At 36.0% G+C, this 23,431-nt stretch overlaps 1 protein-coding gene across 1 annotated transcript in view; it reads left to right on the forward strand.

Annotated features, from left to right (window-relative positions):
• Positions 1 to 21,982, forward strand: part of UNC13C (unc-13 homolog C) — a 507,695-nt gene extending 485,713 nt beyond the window's left edge. The window contains exons 32-34 of the mRNA XM_063449078.1: positions 15,832 to 15,924; positions 16,121 to 16,280; positions 20,373 to 21,982. Coding sequence (XP_063305148.1) covers positions 15,832 to 15,924; positions 16,121 to 16,280; positions 20,373 to 20,655 — 536 coding nt within the window. The 3' untranslated portion in view covers positions 20,656 to 21,982. The remainder of the gene's footprint in view (positions 1 to 15,831; positions 15,925 to 16,120; positions 16,281 to 20,372) is intronic.
• Positions 21,983 to 23,431: the final 1,449 nt, after the last annotated feature.

The following is a 23,431-nucleotide window of genomic DNA, read 5'->3' on the forward strand; positions in this document are numbered from 1 at the left end:
GATACTCCACCTCCTGTATTCCTGTATTGCTAACATTCTCATGTATTACTATAGATTTGTAACCATTTTACCTGTAGTTTGCCTGTAGTTTGCAATATTCTGTGCATGCAGTATGTACTATAGTCATTTAATGTTGCTGACCATATATTTCATGTAGACAGTTATAATATTTTGGGTGATAGAATTTGGTTGCTATACCTTTCAATAGTATATAACACATGGATACTCTCCACCCTCTCTCACTCTCCTTTTCTCCTCCCCAGTTGTAAATACCTCAATATAACTGTTCAATCCCATTCTCTGTTCTTCAGGTCTCACTCAACTCAGTGAAAGACTGCATTTTTTCTCCCCACTTGCCACCCACCCAGGCTCCCCCTAAATATATAGCATGCTCCTCCAGCTGTTTGAGATTCTCACCCAGTTACCTCTTCATTCCCCTAACATCTTACCAATAGCTGCTTCTCTGTTAACTCTTTCAGCCATCACCTCCAAACTTCCCCTGCTACCTCTTGTCTCAAATCCACATGGTATCCTTTAGATTGTAAGCTCACGGGCCATCTAGCCAAGCACTTTGTATAAAAGAGCTCCAATGGCTAGATATCAGCTTACGGACAGGGCTCTCTCTACCTCTTGTATTTGTCTGTGTATATTGTACGTTTCTCCACTAATTGTACAGCGCTGCGGAATCTGTTGGCGCTTTATAAATAGCAGTAATAAATACATAAATATATTCACTGACAGACATATACTAGCAGTCACAAACATTCACTGAAAGACACACACACGCAGGAACAGATACACACTCACAAACAGACACACAGTGACAGACACACACACATTCACTCACAGACACACATAACAGAAACACACTCACTCAGACACACAGTGGCAGAAACACACTCACTTACAGACAGTGAAAGACACGCACACATTCACTGACAGACACACACATTCACTCATAGATACACTAACAGACACACACATTCACTGACAGACACTCACATATTTACTGACAGACACACTAACAGACAGATATCCACTCACAGACACACACACACACACACACACACACTCATTATTGAGTGTGTCTCACACTCACTTACATTTTATGTTTTACTTATATCTTTTAAATTTTAATCCACTCAGCCTCCCTACTTTTCGGGGAACTGGTGTGGTTTTGTCCCTGGGGTCCAGTGGGTCTTGCTGCTCCTGGGCTGCTGGTGCGTGGGCAGGCAGGCAGGCAGGCAGACGCACCAGTGGAAGCAGTGAGGGAGCTGTATTCCTCCTGCTCAGCTCTCTAGTAGGGGGGCAGTGTGTGTATGGGGGGCAATGTATGTATGGGGTTGTAGTAGGGGGCAGTGTGTGTACAGGGTGCAGTGTGTGAATGTGTAGGGAGTTATTGTGTGTGGGAGTGGCTGATTTAAACAAATAAATGTATTTTTTTGAATTAAAATAAATATGCTTTATATCCCCCTTCCCTCTTTAACTACGGCTCAGGAGGGGGACATGTGGTGAAGCCCTAGTGTGGTGTGAACTCTAGCCTGCAGCTCCTGGGACTAGATTTCACTCTCATGAGAACAGAGCATTTCCATGGTAACTGCGGCAACGCTCCCAGCTTGCTAGAGGAGATTCAGGGGGAGCTGCTGGCTAGAGCTCCCGAGTCCTCTCCCTCAACGGCCCACCAGCATTTTGCTGGGCAGCCAACAGGGTAGGGAGAGGAGCTGGAGATCCCTGATCCAAGCGCTGGCCCTGCATGGACTGGCAGGGGAGAGCAAGGGAGATAGAGAGAGAGAGCCTTGCCCCGTTGCTCACCCCTGGATCAACCACTGTACATCATGCTGTGGTTGTTATGGTGCCAGCAGTTCTCTGATGTCCCCGCATTGTAATTAGTCAGTTTTAGAACAGTATAATGTCCTAACTGAAATATGCCTCACCTGTTCTCTGCAGCAAGGAGAGTCAGAAGTTCCTGCTTATGAGCTTCCATTCGTTCCTCTCGTCTAAACCCTGCAGCGCAGGGCAGTGTTGGCTCATTGGCTGAAAGTGTCAGAGGATCGCTGTCAGGCAGTGAGCTCAACCCTGCAACACTGACTTAAACTAGTAATAGCCACACACAGAAATTAAAAAGTACCCTGGTTCACTCAAAGGCTTATCTGTCTCTCTCTATACTGGGAAGAGTCCGATATATCCACTGTACGTGAACTATTGTACATACTTGGGGAACTTTAAACTGAACTCCAAGATAAATGTAAATATTATTGCATTTAAAAAAAATCACTTGTATTCCTCAATGACACTGTAACACTTTACTGTGGTTCAGTTGTATTTTATAGCTACATGCTTATTTTATTAGTGTTATAAAACTGCTTATCTCATAAGTTGGGAATTGCACTGTTGCCTATTTCAGATTCTTGTAATTTAATAATAAACTGAATAATTTAGTGCTGGCTCATGTTTATATTATATTGACAAAACTCTGGTGGCAAATGTTTGCGTTTTGTAATAAAATAAATGTTAATATATAAAAATATATATATATATATATATATATATATATATATAGAAAAACTAATTTTGTTTATCTCTGAAACTATATACATTCAGAGTGTGCACAATTCCTGACAAATCTCACTTTTGTTCTTGGAGAAACGACAATAGATGAATGTTAAAACTTTCAGGAGAGAGACTTTGATATTAACAGTTTCTAAAGACTTTCATCAACATTATCTTAGCAGATGAGTTGTGTAGCTGCATTGGATCTGGGTGGAATAGTGGAGCAAGGTGTGTAGGTAGGAGAGGATTACGTAGCAATATGCAAACAGTTTATTAATACATAGTATTTACATTGTTAGCCATTGGCACTATATAGGTATTTAGATGTAAGATGTGGGAGTATGAATGATTTCTTGTGTAGAGGATGCATTGGCTAGTAGAAAACGGAGTATAAATTCTATAGTTAAAGTGTAGTAGTACACTAAATGTGCTAGCTGACAGGTTGACAATGATTTATTGTACTTAAAGGGAATCTCCAGTGCCAGGAAAACAATCCGTTTTCCTGGCACTGCAGGATTCCTCTCCCTCCCACCCCCCAATCCCCGGTTACTGAAGGGGTGAAAACCCCTTCAGCGACTTACCTGTCCCACGTCGCTGCCTGTCCCACGTCGCTGCCTGCTCCTCTCCCGCCGCTCCACCTTCTGCCTACGTCGGCCGGTGGGCGAGACTGATCCCGCCCACCGGCCGAGGAGACCTAATGCGCATGCGCGGCAATGACGCGCATGCGCATTAGCGCACCCCATAGGAAAGCATTGAAAATGATTTTCAATGCTTTCCTATGGGGAATTGAGCGACGCTGGAGGTCCTCACACAGCGTGAGGACGTCCAGCGACGCTCTAGCACAGAAAACCTGTGCTATAGAGCAGGAAGTTCCCTCTAGTGGCTGTCTAATAGACAGCCACTAGGGGAGGACTTAACCCTGCAAGGTAATTATTGCAGTTTATAAAAAACTGCAATAATTACCCTTGCAGGGTTAAGGGTAGTGGGAGTTGGCACCCAGACCACTCCAATGGGCAGAAGTGGTCTGGGTGCCTACAGTGTCCCTTTAATGGACCAGTTTGGGAACCATAGCAACTTCTCTAAAATTAAGTTGTTATGGGACTAGGAGGTCCCTGGAGCTGGCGCACCTTTAGGGGTTAAACCATTCATGAATGGTTCAACTCCAAAGTTTGTGTTCCAGTGCCAGATTTCTCTGCCCCATGCCATTCCATTTCCTGATATATTTAAAAATGAAAAATGATGGCTACTGTGGGCAGGGGCAGTGCTGATTGGCTGAGAGTGCTCAGCTAATGGTCTCAGCCAATCAATGTCTCCCTATCTACAAATACATACTTTTCTCAAGCTGCTACGTGAATGGGGAGGCACTGATTGGCTTGAGAGCATTAGCTGTCTGCTCTCAGTCAATCTATTGTTGCCAATGACTGCTGCAGTTATAATCTTCCGTTTTGAAGCTTTTCAACAAACAGAAGGACAGGGTACAGAAAAATCCTGCTATAGAACACAGATATTGGGGTTAAACCATTTGTAAACAATTTAACTCCTAAAGGTGAGCCAGTGCACGGAACCTCCTGGTACTATAAAAAACGTAACATTGATAAAGTTGTTATGGTGCCCTGAGTGTTCCCTTAAATTATTAGGAACAATACAACTATAACTAAAATGAAGGCTGGATTAGTAGAAGTTTTTAAATAAGACATCTTGATCTACTGCATTGAATATTTTTCACCCTCGCTTATATACATTAAAAGTGCAAACATATTTAAAATAAATTAAAACAGGTACCCACCAATCAGTTTCTGCAGCGACATTACCTTAATTGCCCAATTAACATAGTTATGTTGATATTTTCTATTACATTGATTTTTTTTTGTTTTTTGAAGATGGGCACTCCCATCATCAACAGTCAGCTACCAATCACACTCACAATATTCCATACAGAGACATTCTTGAATCTGTCTTTTCATTTTTAACCTGGATCGATGACTGCTCTCTGCAGCAACTGTAGTGTCCTGCGTATTCTCAAAGTTGCAAAATGCCAACAGAGCAAATATCCTATTCTGTTTACAGTTTATCTTCTTTGTACAAGAAATATTCACAGTATAAAAAGTTAAACAATCCATTTCAAACGGCTATGGAAGAATACTTATATTAAAAAGCCAGCTTGCATCTCCGCTAGTCATTTTAATGTGAAAACTATTTTGTTTTTGTATTGTTATCATTCTTTTTAAGTGAGAATTGCAACCTACTGTCTTTATGAGTTCACTATCACAAACAAATGCTTACTGCGGCTTAAATCAAGTATCCGAGTTCCATTGTTATGCGCAGTTTCACAACCCGCAAGTTACCCCCATAAACACTAGTTTACATAAAACAAAGCTATGCTTACAAACATTTTGGAGGTTGGAAAATGTCTCTCATCTCCATTTTAACTGCCTTCTGCAGATTGCATTTGTATCTGGACTTAAAGTCACATCTATGAATATGTCCCTACAGGTAGTATTTACTACTTGACTTGTCTTGAAGAAGGTTCATGATGTCAGATTATTTTTTTTAACAATGCACAGGCAGTTCGAGTTACACATTATTAACACTGCACTTTTCATGTAACATATAGTATTGCGCTGCTTTTGCCATCAATCACGGTTAACACAGCAGATTTTTAAACACTGTATTTTCATGGAACTTAGCCAACCTAACCACTTTTAACTCTTTCATTTCTGCTAAAGCCTTTGAAAGCGGTGTGTTGCAGAGAGTAGAGCAATCAACCTCAATACATTAATGGTTCGCTTAGGAACTGTCATTTCCTAAGATTTTTTTAATATTATATTTATTGTATTTAACAGATTCATATTTTTTATAAAGTGTGAAAAAGAAAATTGAATGCAGAAATCCACACATCTGTCCTGGAACTGAGTGTCACCTGAGTGTATCGTAATACGCTGTCAATCTTTTCTTATAGAGGTTACCCATTCTTGCTATTGAACATGGTAATGGGGAGAATTAACAATGTTTCTGTTTTCCTGCCAATTTGCATTGTGTGCCCTGTCTGGGATTGCAGTGAAATCGATTGTGACGTAATTTGTCAAATCTTACAGAAAAGAAACCAGAGTATCATATGATTAAAAGACGAGCACAAGTTATGGGTGATTTTCAGTGAAATAGTCAAAGGTATAATTTTTGGAGAGGTTAGAGTTCTGATTTAATATGACTATTATAGAATAGAATCATTTGGATATGCTGCTGCCTCCCTCATTCAGAGAGACACACAGTTATATGTTAATAAGATGATTTATGGGAATTTCTTTTCTGAAAGTGAGGTAATCAAGATAGAAACCAGGGGAAAATTCCTCAAATTGTTCCACATTTGGACATGCATCCAATAATTGCTGGCCAGTATTCTTTGCATCAACGGTATCAATTAAGAATGCCCATTTTAATAAATATCTATGTTTAAGGTACTACTAAAATATCGTATAACGTAGGCTACTTACATTCTAGTGAGATATATTAGGTTTCTTTGTGCACTTTCTGATCGTTTAGTGAATGAGTAATGTTTCAGGTCGGATGTGTTTGCCAAATATCACATTCTGAAAATGTGACAAATGCATATAGTTTATTGTACAGCGCCACCATTATTTTTAACTGGCATCTGAAAATATGGTTTCTTTGAAGCAAATATCCCTTAGCCAAATTAATCCATCTGTTCCTGCACATATACCATTGTTAAGCAACTGTTCCCAAAAATGATTCCTACAGATGGCTGGAAATAAAAGCATTGGAGAACTGGGTAGGTGTTTGGAGTTTCAAATAGTCAGCTGTTTTGTAAACAGGAGGTATACAAACTGTCATCTTCAGCTATGAAAAATTAAAAAGAAAGGATGTATGAAGTTAACTATCTGCAGCTTTGTCTGAACATAATGATTTGCTGATTAGAAGTCAGAGTTGTAAGTTAGTGTGTAAAGCTGGATTGGTATATATTTGTAAGGTGATTCTCTACAAAAATGGTGGCGACACTTTCTATCATTTCTCTTTTTTTCTGTTATGTCTGGCTCCTTCAGCCATTCTGAAGATCAGCAGTAACAGTTATTTCGATCTCTTATTTTGTATTTAACTTCAACTCATTTATTCTTAGCTAGCCATATGTAGCCTGTATTTCCAGCTATTAAAGGGATACTATAGTGTTAGGAACACAAACTTGTATTCCCTTGCATCCCGACCAATAAAAGGTTAAAAGCACATTATTTACTTACCTGATCTCAGCACCGATGTCTCTCGGTGCTGAGTCGTCACTCCACCTCCTCCAACGTCATTCGACGTGGGGACCTAATGCGCCTTTAAGACTACAGCCTGATCTTTTCTTTTCTCTCCTTTTCTGGTATTTATATGGTTTATAATTATTTTCTCTAATCCATCACCTAATCCATACTATTACTTTTTTTTTTTTTAAATCATGAAACATACCTGTTTTATATGCAATACTTGATACAAAGACATGACATGCATATCAAGATAGATGATAATGTGCCAGCTCATATCATAACACTTTTTTCATTTTAACAGAATAAAATAAATGTATGAATGATGGCACTGAGCCTTTGAGGCTATGATTTTGGTCTGTGATTGACAGCCAAGGTTACAAAATTGAGAAGTTTAGGGAGCTTAAAGTGAATTTCAAATTCAATACCCCACCAAGCTGACATAACCCTTATTTTGGTGCTTACAATGTCCCTTAAATTAAGTGTGTGTGTGTGTGTGTGTGTGTTTGTGTATGTAGCTGCTGTGAGTGTTATCCCACCAATCTAAGGTAGACTGGGACATGTATTATTAACATGGAAAGAATCCTAAATGTAAAACAAATAATATACTGAATATATAAAACATAAATTATACTGCTATATCAAACATAAATTATACTCAAACATGTATAAGAAACGAATCTCCCCTTGGGGACATTCATAAACTCACTGCTTGAGAGACGTGGATGCATAATTCTGAAGCATGTATTATGAGGGAATAGTTCCACTGTGATTTGGAAGGTTGTGTGCCTTATAAAAGCCTCCTGAATTGCTTCCCCATAATTCACAGAAACAACTTGCATTTTTTTTTCTTGTGCGACCTATGGTTTGGACCATTTGGCATTTGATATAAAGTATATCAGTTGGTTTATTAAACAGTTTTCTGTTGATGTGTGCATGACTCGATGAGCCACATTATCATTAATGTTTGTGGAGAAGCGGTCTAAAGGATACCATTCAGATACATTTTTTTTATTATTAGAACTCTCAATGATCACACTGTTTTCAAAGCAAAATTACTTTCATTGATATAGCTTTTTGGTATCCAGCACAAAGACACTTACAATCGATTTGTACACAGTCAACAGCATATAAATTGTTTTAGAAAATAATAGGAATGAACTAGCGTAGAGTATTGTGAAGAATAATGCAACATAATGTTCTATGCATTTTCAACACAAATGCAAAAATCGATCAAAACTTAATAGAACTTTCCTGACAGCAACTTCAGAAGAAAAGGACCTAAGGCATTTACTTTCAAGACGACTTTTAAAGGTCAATCGAAAATTCTGTAAAGTGATAAAAACTAGGTTTTAATCCCCTCTTATGACCATAAAGGTTCTGGTTCATATGAATCAAATTTGTAGTGGTGATATCACTGCATTCATAGGCATGAGACATTTGTCCACATGAAAATTGTCCACGTTCATTAACTTGTGAAACTAAAATGAGCCATTTAATAACATATAGTAAATAAGAAAGGAAAATGAAAGAATAATGAGAAAAGGAAAAAGAAAGGAAAATAAAATAAAGTCAAAGATGTTTATTTAATAAAGCCAAAGTTATTATATTTTACCGCATAATAGTCGCAGATTTTATTACTAATTCCTTTCCTTAAATGTGGGTGTGCGACCATTATGTGGTGTGCAACCATTATGTAAAGCTTTATTTGTTGTGATATTATATTTAACCATTACGTGAAGCAGTTTAACAGTTGCTGATAACATTATAGTCGCTGATAACATTATTATTGCTGATAACATAACATAGCTACTGAGAAGATGCACATTTCCTAATGCATTATGTAGATAAAATGCATTAAATTCAATAAACTGATAGGTAATAAATCATCTTTTAAGTATAAGGTCAGTAGGATGTTCACCATCAGTTCTCAAGAACAAGAATGTCTCACAACAAAAACAGCAATGGTGAATTGTGCGACTATTCCGTGATGAATTGGATTTGAACCAATTTTTGGACAAAAATAAAACGGGGTGCGACCATTATGCTTACATTCGATATATGTAATGACTGACCAGCAGTTGTAGCAGTTCTGCTGGTTGGTCTGCAAACACTCCTGTGTCAGTCTAAAAGGCATAGTAGACTAACAGCTGGAAAGCCAAATTTTATTTAGACATTTGCCAAGGTTATAGTTTTAACTGATCTATAATTTTAACATGCTAAATATGTCTGCCGTAGGCGATGATATTGAGTGTCAAACCGCAAGCGAATGTACATCCCTGTGAAATCCCATCATAAAGGTGCACTATGCGAAGCTCGAAAGCTGAGGTTCCACATCTTTAAAATGGATTAAAGCAAACATTTGGTCACTGGCATGGTTAAAGCCGCCATCTGCTTAGCATGATAAAAAAGCTTTTGCAGTTTTTATCTCAAGGTACCATTCTTATGCCCAAACCAAAGACCAGAGTAAAATGAGCAAACAACACATTTAAATCAAAAATCACTAAAGAGTAATACATTTATCTATTTTAGATTTAATAATAAACTAATAGATATTAATAATTTTTTTCCAGAGAAAAATAAAAAAAAAGCCTGTACTATCCTACACTTGCCAATTCAAATGATAATGTACAGTTTAAAGGAAATTTTTCACCAATATTCATGTTTTTTTCTAATAAAAGTTTGTTTTTTGTTATTTTTGAGACTGTGTAAGCTTGTTTCGTTCAAGTTTCACATACAATTGCGGTTTTAAGTGATCTTTGGCCCAGAGCAGTGCCTCCCCGATAGACAATCACTCTCCTTTGCCCAGCTTTTATGGGTTCATATTGCATATTGACGTAAGCAATCATTGCCCCTAGAGCAGTATATAACTGTATTGGTTTGTGATTCCAGCAAGTACTGTAATTCAGAGCTACTGCAGTTCATTAGGATCTCAAAACTATGTTTTTGATTCGTAAATGTTAAAATGAGATATATTTTGGAGGCATTTCTTTTGTGTCCATTTTCTTTTACTATAACCTCTACTTGTGCATCTAAAATCAGATTATTATAACAATAGCTTTGCAGCCAAATAAAACAATAATACTGTACTGTCCATGCCCAAATCAAGGTTACATTGCCGCATTTAACAGTCTAGCCAAACAAAAACATGTTTACCATGGAAACAAATTGTCATTAATGTGCTGTAATAGTGCCTGGGTACTGTGTGATTTCAAAGTACTATTGTCAAATGCAAAACAGTTACATGGAACAGGGAACATTACCAAATCAGTGTAGACATACGCTATGGCTCTCTCAATGAACATTTTATAGAAACTGAATTAAAGGTTCTATTAAGAAAAAAATAAGAAATGTTTTGTAACCGGTCAGTTTAATAGCAAAATATCCAGTTAGCAGATGTAGACAATTTAGCTGTGTCTATTGAATTTGGCAGGTATTTTATAATCCCTGGAGTGCCAGACTCTTATCTGTAAATGGAGATACATATTGTAAAAATTGAGAAATCTTATTTAGCTCTTGGTAAGCATTTGTTTAGATAATTAGGCAAACACAGTAAGCATACATACTTCATGTATTACCATGTAATACCAAGACTTTTTGCCTCTTCTTGCATTATTAGTAAATCACCACTACAATCACAATAAAAAAAATACATTTCCAAAATACGTTATGTTTGGAATTCAAAGTTGTCAAACTGATTTATAAATTTTAGACCATACTACATATCTCCCATCATTGGGTGGATCAGCCTCTAAGGGGGGCTTTGCCAGTGACGTGAATCGCATCACTAGTGATGCCCATAATGGGCGGGCCTGACTGGGAAAGGGGTTGACTGCTCACTGATGGGTCCATCTTGCCGGCCCCAACCTGCAGGTTTCTAGCGCCTGTTCACAGGGCAAGCATGTCTAAGGATGCAAATGCACTGCCTGAGGACACTTACCTGGTGGTTTAAGCTCCCAAGTTATATCAGTTCTTCATTTTCAAGTTAACTTCAAAATATATATTTTTGAATAAATATGTATCATGTATATAAAACTAAGTCCTTAACCCCTTAAGGACACATTACATGTGTGACATGTCATGATTCCCTTTTATTCCTGAAGTTTGGTCCTTAAGGGGTTAAATTATTTGTTTGTACTTGCCACCACTGTGTAGACATAATACGACAAATGGTGGGTTTGTTTAAAACATTATGAATGCCTTCCCTCGACACCCTATCTAGGTAGACCAAGTGTTAAACAGCATCAAGAGTTTAAATATCTCAAATGTTTTGGACAAACAAATAAACCACATATCTGTAATACAACATGGAGCCACCTTCCTTTCAAAATAAAAAAATAAATAAATAAAAGACAAAAAAATAAAAAAACAACGAACATAGTTTATTATCTATGCTCATTTGTTTAAAAAAAAAAAAAAAAAAAGAAACAAAAAACAAAATCATTCGGGGGGGTGGGCCCTATGTAGTTGTCAAATGAGTCAGAGGGACAGAAGGGGGTAACCCTAAGTAAGTAGGAACGAAAAAAATGGGAGAACAGTGCTGTCCCTGTATAGTACCGGAGACAATCTCAAAAAATAGTTGATAAAATATAGTCCTTTATTGATTTAATTCTCAACATACATACTGATAGTAACAACAAGATCAGCGGTCATTGCTGCCCCAGTGATGGATAACTGAGGTAGAAACAAATGACTCAAACTTAATCGAACTAAGTGAGGGATATGTACAAACGGGAAGTGTAGAAGACAAAAAATATATATACATAAAACGAAAAGCGGGGGCACACGTCACTGGGAACGGTAATCCCAATTGCCCAGCAGAGTAACTTGTTGCCAGTTAATCTTAATTACGAGATTTAACAGAGTGATTTATTGTCAGTCACTCGTGTCAATACTCATCTGAGCCTATAGGTCAGACATGTGCAGTGCACCATAGAATACAGTGAGCTCCAAAACTGGTTGGAGTGGCTAATATATATACAGTGTATTAGTGCTGTCTAGTTTTATCTGTGGCACACTCGAGCGACGGGACAATAATCTACACAGTATGGTTGTTCTGATCGCACCAAGCTGCAGAGTGTTGATACTGTTAAAAGTATCAAGGAGATATGTCCCTAAGCGCGGATGCTATGTGCCCGATATGGTGTGTATGGACCAAAACGTAACCCAGCAACTTATCGTCAGTTGTTGGTATTAGTAATGATTTGAGCACCTCGGTCCGGTACACATAGAGTAAATCCACTAAGAAGCTAGAGTGGCTAGTTTATACAGCATTATATGGTTGCCGTCTGGTTGTCTTTGTGGCATACCCGAGCATGGGAACTTGTGATCAGCCCCATATATCTGTGGAGACTGTATTCAAAAGTGCGTGCCCCTTAAAGACAAATGGTTGTCGTTGCCCAGTCTCGTACTAGCCTAGCAGAATCTTACTGTGAGGGGTGAGATGTCTGAGTAGCACAATGGCAATTGCAGGAAGGTAGTACCCCCTGCTTAGCACCGAGTGAGATAGCGAGAAAAACCCTAAACTGTGCCTTCAAGGGCACCTGTGTCTCAAGAGAATTTCTCAAATAACTGTCTATTGAAGGAGCTGAAAATGCCCTATTCTGTGCCTTCAAGGGCACCTATCTCGTGCTAACAGTGCTAGGCTAGGCTAGAACATGGAGATAATTTTGTCTAAGTGGCTGTAGTCTGGAAATCCAGCTACAGATTAGTAGGTCAGAGAATCCGGAGTGTAACTGAGGTTGCTATGTGTAGGCTAGCACACCAAAATGTCGTCAGGTTACAACTCGTCGGATTGATGTCAGGAGCCCCGACGCGCGTTTCACCAAACACACAGGCTCATCAGGCTACATCAAACAGCTACTAGATGCATACTTGCAAAGACAGAATATTCAAGGATATAATCTTTCAATGTAGGGTAATAACTGCTTGATTCAAGGATAAATCTGACTGCCATTCTGGGGTCAATAAGGAATTTTTTGTCCTAGCTTGTTGCAAAATTGTGCTTCAAACTGGGGTTTTTTTTTTTGTTTTTGTTTTTTCTCTTTTGGATCAACAGCAAAAAACAGGTGTGAGGAAAGCTGAACTTGATGGACGCAAGTCTCTTTTCAGCTATCTAACTATGTAACTATGTAACTGACGATAAGTTGCTGGGTTACGTTTTGGTCCATACACACCATATCGGGCACATAGCATCCGCGCTTAGGGACATATCTCCTTGATACTTTTAACTTGGTGCGATCAGAACAACCATACTGTGTAGATTATTGTCCCGTCGCTCGAGTGTGCCACAGATAAAACTAGACAGCACTAATACACTGTATATATATTAGCCACTCCAACCAGTTTTGGAGCTCACTGTATTCTATGGTGCACTGCACATGTCTGACCTATAGGCTCAGATGAGTATTGACACGAGTGACTGACAATAAATCACTCTGTTAAATCTCGTAATTAAGATTAACTGGCAACAAGTTACTCTGCTGGGCAATTGGGATTACCGTTCCCAGTGACGTGTGCCCCCGCTTTTCGTTTTATGTATATATATTTTTTGTCTTCTTCACTTCCCGTTTGTACATATCCCTCACTTAGTTCGATTAAGTTTGAGTCATTTGTTTCTACCTCAGTTATCCATCACTGGGGCAGCAATGACCGCTGATCTTGTTGTTACTATCAGTATGTATGTTGAGAATTAAATCAATAAAGGACTATATTTTATCAACTATTTTTTGAGATTGTCTCCGGTACTATACAGGGACAGCACTGTTCTCCCATTTTTTTCGAAAAAACAAAATCAATCACATTCTCTGCTTTTGGTATTCTATACTCTCACCCGTGTATAGAAATAGAGGAATACATTCTAGTATACCTTTTCTATTTCACTATTTTGTTTATGATATGTTAGATGTGCAATTCAAACAATATAAAGCACATAAACACACATTATTCCCTATGATTTTTAACTGTCTATTACTTTGGTTCTAAAAGACTTGTGGTCGCATGTGAACACTAATTTGAAGATCTACCTTACAATGTTATTTTATACTAAGAGCATAGTTAGTGAAATCTGTATTTGTGTTATGGAATTATTAATCCGCTTTGCGGGTCCATATGTCCACTGGAGGGTTGCTACTGAACTATATGATATGGACCCATATAATTCAATAGTGAATTCTTTGCAACTACATTTTTGATAATCCCAATCTATATCATGTGAAATTTGTATCTGTTTTTGGGCTACAGTCATCTTGATATTATAGTGATCACACTGGCTTCCCAAAACCGTTAAACAAAGTGTATAATATTGCACACTGTAAAATAACAAACTTATACGAACAAAGATTAATCACTTTAATATTTAGTCATCCAGTATTTCATTGATCGGTGCTTACATTCAAGACATCATTGTTTAGTGAACAAGTGTTTTTGCGACAATGACTTTAAAATATCGCATAAAAAAACGACATGGACAATGAATAATTACTTGAAAATGAGAGAAACCTCAATGTATGTTACCTGGTAAAATAAATTTAGATATCTATTTATGAAGCACAGAAAAAACAGCCCTTTAAGGATCTAAGGAGAGAATATGAGGCGTCAAGTTTCAATAAGCATAAGTAAGTAGAAAGGATGGTAAAATCGCAAATAGGGTTATATGTTACATACAAATAATACACAATCTCTTTAAAAAAAAAAAACAACAATCTGACCTACAAATAAATGTATATGTCCCTTACTGTGTTGGATTCATGATCTCCATACTTTGTTTAAAAAGCTTAAAAAAGGCAATTAAATGTAATTTATTGCCAGTACAGTCTACTCTCTGCAGCTGACCCAACTTGTGAGAGATCTTCAGTCTTCAGTCTTCAGCTGACCCAGCTTGTGAGAGTGTGTCCTTTTAACATAAAGTCCTAGCATAATGAAATGTTTTACAGAAGAGCAGTCCCAGATGTTTGCACAACCCTAAATCTAGAAAAAAAAGTTACTTAGTTTTTGTTTGTTTTTTAACATTTTTTATTGTTTTCTATGTTTATTTATTTATATAATTTATTTTATTTTTCTTACTGGATTTATGGTCACTTTTTGAGAAGTGCATATTTTACTTTAAGGATTTGTAGTTTCCACTAACATTGTATCCTAAATTCTTACTTGACATCACCTAAAAAACTTGGTAAAAATCTCAAACATCTTATCATTAATGGTATTGTTTCCTTTACTGGAATCCCTGTATCACAGCTTTACTCTGTGAATATGCCTCACAGACCAGTCTTTCCTTACTGTGTAGACAAACCGAGCATATAATATTGTTAAGGCAAACACTCCGACATTTAACAGTCAGGATACTAGGTGAAGGTAATTGAAATTGTCTACATATAGTTAAGGTAGGAAGATGTTAATGCATGCTTGGCAATTCATATTTTTGTCAACCATTTTTTAATTTCATTTCACAGAATAAACCTGGAAATCAATTCTATGCCTCCCGAAAAAAAATGTTTTAACTAAAAATAATATCAATGTTTCATAGGTTTCTTTATACAGTTAAAAAAGTATTTTTCTCAATGCTTTACGTTAATTTAATCTTTCTATTTCACTGGAGCCTTACATCATACAACAAAGAAATGACAGAATAAAGGGCACATAGAATTTACTTTGGCTTCTGAATAATTTTGTCTTAATTTTGAGGCATTGGAGATCACAGACAAAGTGCATTACAACATTTCTAGAGACGAGTACAACACTTTTTAGCAAAAGTACATTAAAAAAACTTTTTAAAAGTATTATCAGTGTTCCATAGATTTCTTTATACAGTTTAAAAAAAAGTATTTTTTCGCTATGCTTTGTTAATTTAATGTTTCCATTTCACTGAAGCCTTACATCGCACAACAAAGAAATATGTTGCTTACCCATCTTGTACTTAAGAGGATTATGCAGTTTGTTACCTGGGTGTTCATACGCACAATATATTCAGTGGATTGTGTATAATGTTTTGCAGGTTATGTGACCGTTTCCTTCTTATTCATTCTAGGTCTATCGGTAGAAAACTCTGTTGGAGAGATCTCAGTTCAAGTGGATATATTTACTCACCCTGGGAATGGAGAGCACAAAATTACAGTAAAAAGTAAGATCGGAATGTGCATAATACATACATTCAACTTCTCCTGATACTGGTGTTCTTTTGTATTCCATTCTATTGTTATTTTCAGAAGCAGAATATATTTTTGTAAGATTAAACGAAACTTAAGTACATTTCTACTCTGTCTGCTACGTATTGAATATTATTTGCAATTATGATTATTGTTCTGTTCTTTTTGCAGTTGTGGCTCTCAACGGCTTAATCTGGCAAACCACCACTATGTTTCGGCCATTTGTTGAAGTCTATGCATTGGGTCCCAACCTCAGCAACAAGAAGAGAAAATTTGGAACCAAAACTAAAAGCAATACCTGGTCTCCAAAATACAATGAGACTTTTCAGTTGTAAGTCATGTGATTTCTTTATATAACTTCATTACAGTTGATGTAGCACATGCTTTTATTTTTATTTTTGGGGGGCCAGAAAAAGCTGTGAAGTATGTCTTTACTTTAACTATGTTGAAATCTAATCTATTTATAGATGATACCTTTTGCAAGAGTGCATTTTTTTAAATATATATTTTAAATGTATGTACTGGGTAAATACGGAACTAGCATCATTAAGACATAAAAATAACAATTTGATCATGGTGCAAATAAGGTTTTAGATCCGTGAGACTCCAACCAGTAATTAATGATAACCAATGGTACTGATTTTAGTGATATCTGTGGTTCTTGGGGGCTGGTTTGAGAAGCACAGTGACTCCTCATGTGGTCAGGACTATATTAGCCACTGATCCACAGACATATGGAAATATGTAGTCATGTTGCAGGTGTAGATGATGATTAACTATATCACTGAAAATATATGTGGACATCATTTCTCATTATGTTAAACCATCAAAAGTGAAACAGTTATCCATAATACTCAGCCAGCCTCTGGTTTGGCTGAGCATCAGTAGAATGCAGTCCACAGAAATATCTAACTCCTCCCACCGTTTCTATGTTCTTGTTTGTGACAGCATTTTTACGTCTTGAGTAATTGTATGGTATGGCATGCTAAGTAAATGATGTGGCGGACCAAAGCCCCACCTGGTACACTGTGGTGGAGGAACGCTCCCCCAAAATACTTGCAAAAATAGTAGAAAATATGCAGAATTTGTAAGAAGGGGGAAAGTAAGAAGGGGTTCACACACTACTCCACCTTATAACTGCTTAAATAAGCTTAAGTTGCTATGGTGGTGGGGGTGTTCCTTTAAGACTGAATTGATGTTGTAAGTCGTGTGATATAAATCCATCTAAAGGTTTATCTAAAGCTGGAGAAAAATAGTTTTAGATATATAGACTTCCAGTTGAAGTAGCAAATTTAAACAAAGTAGGACAATTCAAGAAAGCTTAGAATGTGCATACAGCTGTCTTAAAGAACACACTTGAATTAAAACTGTGCAAACTAGAGGGTCAATTGACTCTTATCTGCAGTCACTGGCTAGCTCTTTAAATGTCAGACTTGATGTAAACCATGGGTAGCCAACCTGGAACTCTCCAGCAACAGCTGGAGGGTTCCAGTATAAATTGACCATCCTTGGACAATACAAAGCAAGCTCAACTTTACCATATGTTGGCTCATTACAGAACTTCATATTTATTATGCCCACAAGTCATTTTCATAACATGGTGTGAGGTTGCAGTAATCTGTAACTACAAAACTGCACTTCGCAATGAAGAATGCTTAAATCAACAGCCATTTGTTCTCTACAGGATACTTGGCAGGTTTGTAGTATGCTTCTTTTGTTTAAATTCTAAATATGACATTTATTGCTGCTTGGTTTATGAGAAACAGGTGTTTATCCCAATGGAAATGCCCACAGGCAACCTATACTCAATCTGGTGGGTGGAACTACAGACCTCGATCATATGTCTGTGATGGAAATAGGACTACTGAGCTGCTTTATCAGTGATTTATAGTGCAGCCTCTCTTCATTTTCTTTTTTTTTTTTTTTATAAGTTCACCATGTTATACATTACATAGTTTCAATGCACATACAGTGAGGCAGAGAGGAGTAAATTAGATTACAGAAACAAAGCACTATTGCAGTCTCATGCCAAGGTCAAGAATGTTGCTTAGATTGGACATATATATAAGAACAACAAAGGTATCAAGAACGATAAAGATAAATGTAAACATAAAAATCAAAAAATAAAATAAACTAAGATACCTATGGTGAAGTGAATTATTTTGAACCTATTTAAAGCAGGTATCAGGACAATTGAAAACGTAGAACTATAGGAACAGTTAAGTGGTTCACCATATGTCAGCAAATGTATATTTGGGAAAAAAACAAATGTGCCCATCTGTTTGCTCTCTTAATTTACTAATTACCAATAAAAAAATCATTAAGTAAAAAAATATATATATAATGTACTTTTGGGTTTTAAATATATAAGAAATATTTGATGTCCGTTAGCACCATATTGAAACTCTAGCCACGTTTATAGCATGCTTACCTGCACTTACAGAATACGTTTGACTCTCCGAACCAGTTGTTGAAAAGCTTTATAACATAATAGGCTTTGATTTTTCAAGAAAAAAAATAAAAATACTTTCCACTATAAAAGAATAATAATAAAAAAAATACTTGTCTTTTATCCCAACAGTGACTCAAGTGCCCTGTGAGCGATCACATTAATTCCTAGCTTCGAGCTTGTTATAAAGACATATTGAGTCTTTGTCTCGAGCATTACAGGAGAGATAATTAGAACTAAGCTGGTTTGAGGTAGATGTAAAGACTCCTGCACCTGTAAGGATCAGTGAAACAGCCATTATTTTATCAGTGTCGGTCTTACAGAGAATGCTTAGCCAGAAACCTGCAATGTAACATGGCAGCTGGCATATCTGCCAATAGAACAGGTGGTGCCATTATTGAACTTTGAGTGGCTGGTATTCAATCCAAACAGTAGGCAAACGATTGTAAGTGATGTAAGGAACTAATATCCTCTTTAAAAGCGTGTAAATAGTTTTTGTATACTTGAATATGTAACATTATAAGACTGATCAAGTGGTGGGTGGAATAATCTAAAGAACAGTGTCGACAATAAAATTAGGGATACATCTGATACATCTACAGGTTGAGCATGGATGAAATGGAGGTGGTATGCACAGCTGATGATTACATATTTGCCTTTTGATGTAAAATAAGCATATAACATATATGCGCCTTGGAAAGAGTTACTTACAAAAAATAAATCCTGTCAATCCTAGTCTTAAGCGTGCACATGGTTGGTTAGGTTTCATGTGGCTTTGTAATGCAAATTAATAATGTTCTAATAAATATTTTACAATACAGAGATCTGGGTTTACCTGGAAGGCTGCAGTTAGACACCCAAGATTTAGGTAAACATTCATAGCTAATTTAAATCCCAGAGAGATGAAAAGGTATAAGAAAAAAAGTAAGAATACATAGGTGTTCAGCATATATAATTTATTGTATACTGATATATCTAAATAAGCAATGCGCTGTTACCCTGGGACATTTTATAATATAGTGTAGGCTCCAGAATGTGCTGAAATATATCTAGTAAAAGTAAAACAATTAGTGCACATTTACCATGACGAGTAGAGGAGCCTATAACATGAGAAAACATAGAGCATAGAAAGATAATTGTTACCTTATATTAGTTATCGGTGTTATATCAACCTGGCTAGCTTAATTGGTAGGAGGATGTACAATGTAGAGAAATGGTGAAATAATATAAAGAATTTAGCAAGAAGTGCAATTTATAATTTTACATAAAAATAATGATTTTTTAAATTTAATTATATTTTAGTATACCTATTACATCATCGGGAAAAAACTGCAGAGTAAAGTCCATATTTGCTGGGACATATGTTGTCATACTCAGATAGACATCTACATAAACATAAAATACATGCATTATCAACTTCACATACACCTGGAATACAATAGATCAATTTAATTTATTTACTATATTTATTTACACGTCATCCATCGAGGAAAGTTTTAGCAATTTACTTGACAATGCAGTCATGTATTTTATTCTCCCAACTCAAGCTTAATTCTCTGTTACACATAAGTGTTTTCGATAAAGATCAAAAATTTATATTTTTGTTGATCTGACAATACAGAGACAACAATGATCTCTTATAGCGTCTAATTTTTGACTCCCTGTAGAATATGAATCAAAAGGTTAAAAGAATACCAAAAAATAAATACATCTATGTTATGTTATTAATTAGCAAAATATAGCTTACAATTAAAATGACAGAAATACAACATTAATTCCAGAATACAAAACCCATACTGAACACCAAGATTCAAATATTTTTCATTAATAAAGATGCAAGGTATTCCTCGAGGACATATTAAACTTTTTATAAGGTTCAGAAGGCTTTTCTAATCCCATTGAATGCAAGGGAAATTAAAATGTAGCCGTTGTACCTCTTTTATTTATTTCCTCTTCTTTTTTTAATCTGTACAGCGTTCTGAGTAATGAAGATGGCCCAGGGGCGTATGAGATTCACCTCTGTGTGAAGGATTACTGCTTCGCCAGAGAAGATCGCATAATAGGGATGACTGTGATCCAACTGAAAAACATTGTGGATAAAGGAAATTGTGCCTCCTGGTATCCACTGATTAAAAACGTCAGCATGGATGAAACTGGCTTGACAATCTTGCGAATACTTTCTCAGAGATCCAACGACGAAGTCGCCAAGGAGTTTGTAAAACTGAAGTCAGATGTCCGCTCTCTAGAAGAGATCTAGAAAGATACCACAGCATGGTGAACCACCTCTACAAAGTCTATATCAAAACATAAACATTAATACAGTGTTGTCTTTTGAATAGTGTATGCATGTGCAAATACGTGGGAATGTTTATTTCAATATGTTTCAGTGTTTGCTAGTACAGACGTACTATACTTGCAAGGTATGTTGAAGAAGATGTGTACTTTTTTTATACGACTGACCTTGGGCAAGGACTTGTTCCCATGAAGTGCCAAAAAAACAACAACTTTGAGCTGAAAACAATATCATGGTATTTTTTGGTAACGTTGATTTCCTACCAAATTTCCACCTGGTTAAGTACTAAATTGGTTGACGACTTGTATTTGTTAAATAAATGTGCGTCGCTGTGTAGTCTTTTTCTTGAATTACCTCTCTCTGTACCAAAATCATGTGCTCCATAAAGGATCTCTTGTATATGTTTTTATTTTAAATTGCATTATCTAATTAATGTTCCTTAACGATATGTTTGTAATTTTAGAATGCCCTTACAAATATAAAAATGTTTTTATTTCTTATAACCTAAAAATCAAAGAAAGGATGGGGCTATTTTATGCATATTTTAGAAAACCTTTCTGGTATATCACTGTGAAGATGCTATAAAGGAAACATTCTAGAATGCGCTATCAGAATTTTACTTTTCTTTTAACTACATTAAATCCTTTCTGTGCTGATCAGCTCTTATGAAATCCCTTAAAAATTGCTGAGTGAGCACAAAATAACTACACCCATTATGAAATGCAAGAAATTATTTAGATTTATATGGAAGACCAGGGATAATATATATATCTATATATACGTTCCTTGATTTCTGCCCTCATTTGCTTCAGCTCTGCAACTGTCATTTAAACTAATGGGGTATTTTCCATATATTTACAGTATTTTTGTACCTTGGAAAAATAACAATAGATTTCCATGACGAACTCAAATTTTGCCATAGTGCAAAGTGATTATAGTATCTTGCTAAAGGTGTGTGCATTGAGACATTGAGAAAAATAATTGCCATCTCTCTCTGTTACCCAAAAGGGTTCAAATATATTGAAATAATAGTTGATACTGGATGGTATGAGATAGATTGCTGCGTGTTTAAGGAAATCATGCAAATGAAAGAATGATGTTTGCATTATCACAGACGGAATAAATGTTGCGTCGTATACTTAGCTGTAATATCAGTTAAGTGTTGTCTCTTTTTTTCAGAAAAATCTAACAGTTTGTACTTATGCAACATAAAATGTATTGCACTGAGGCAAAGTCATGTCTTGTAAATATATTTGGTGAAATATTGTAAAATAAAGTATGAAGAAACTGATTCTAGTTTAAGTCTTTTATTTGTGAGTCTAATGCGATTTAAGAAGCAACATGGTTGTAATAAACTATATTAAACTGGAACAAAAAGGTTGAATATATTAACTTAAAATGAATGAAATTGTGGATTATTGTGGATTACCAATAATTTTTCATTAATTATTTTTCATAATTTTTAATTTGATGTCAATTTAGCCAAATTGCTGAAATTCTTTACATTTACAAGACCAAAAAGTAAATGGTATGAATTCCAAATTTTAAGCCGAAATATCCAAAATGACATTCAACTGAATTCTCCAATTCTTGATTGCTGTGGTCTAAGGTGAGAAATTGACTTATAATTGCAACAGTTCAAACTTTGATAAATAACTCTGCCTTTGGATTCATCTCATTATTCTTATGTTTATAATTCTTATTATTTTCAGGCACAAAGCTGACAGTACAGACTTCTGGGCTGGTGTGGAGTGGTATACTTCAGTTCTATCAGTAAATACAGAAATCAATAAATACAGAATATTAAAAAAAAAAAATTAACACTTTGCTTATGTGACATAAAAATTAACACTTCACATATGTGCCCTCTGTTGACATGTTTACATGTAATAGCCAAGATGATGGCTACCATACATAGCATCTGGATCATTCCAGTCATCCGAGGGTTTTGGTATGGCATCATTAAGTTACATGTATTTTTTATTTATTACTGGCATTTATAAAGCGCCAACAAACAATACAATTGGGAAAAGACAAACACAATAAGAACAGACTGATACAACAGGTAGAGGACCCATGTAGAAATGTAAAGGTCTAGCCTACAAAAGATACAGTTATAGGAGTTATTTGATAAGGTCAAACAAAAGTAGCTATCTATCATTGAAATATATATCAGCTTATATACAAAATTAATGTAGATTAATATCACCAATATTCACTAAAAGTGCATGTGACTAGAATAAGTAGTGCATTAAACAGTACATGCAGTCAGTCATATTTCTGCAATTAAGTACAGCACTGCATACATATATACATATATATATAATGGAGAGGAAGGATATTATGAAATTGTTTCTATAAAATATACCTCTTTGGATTGTAAATCTTTAACAATTTTAAATGCCTTGTAGCATTTAGCAAGGATGCTGACTAGGCCATTTATCAACAAATGTTGGCTTAGTACGGAGTTTATATTTGAATCAATTGTTGTGCACAGAGGCATACTTTGATAATATGGTACTTGGGGTGGAAATGTATAATGACCTGCTCCCCATGAAACTTTTTGTTGTGTTTTTTTTTCTTTTTTATAATGCCCCTAACACCCTACTGTTAGGGAAATTGCAAATATACACAAACACACACACACACACACACATTTATAAACACATACACTGACATTACTATGCATATACACAAACTTTCATACAGACACATGCTCATATTCATAAACACCCACACC

Source organism: Pelobates fuscus, chromosome 3 (genome assembly GCF_036172605.1).
Source record: "Pelobates fuscus isolate aPelFus1 chromosome 3, aPelFus1.pri, whole genome shotgun sequence".
Classification (NCBI taxonomy): Eukaryota; Metazoa; Chordata; class Amphibia; order Anura; family Pelobatidae; genus Pelobates; species Pelobates fuscus.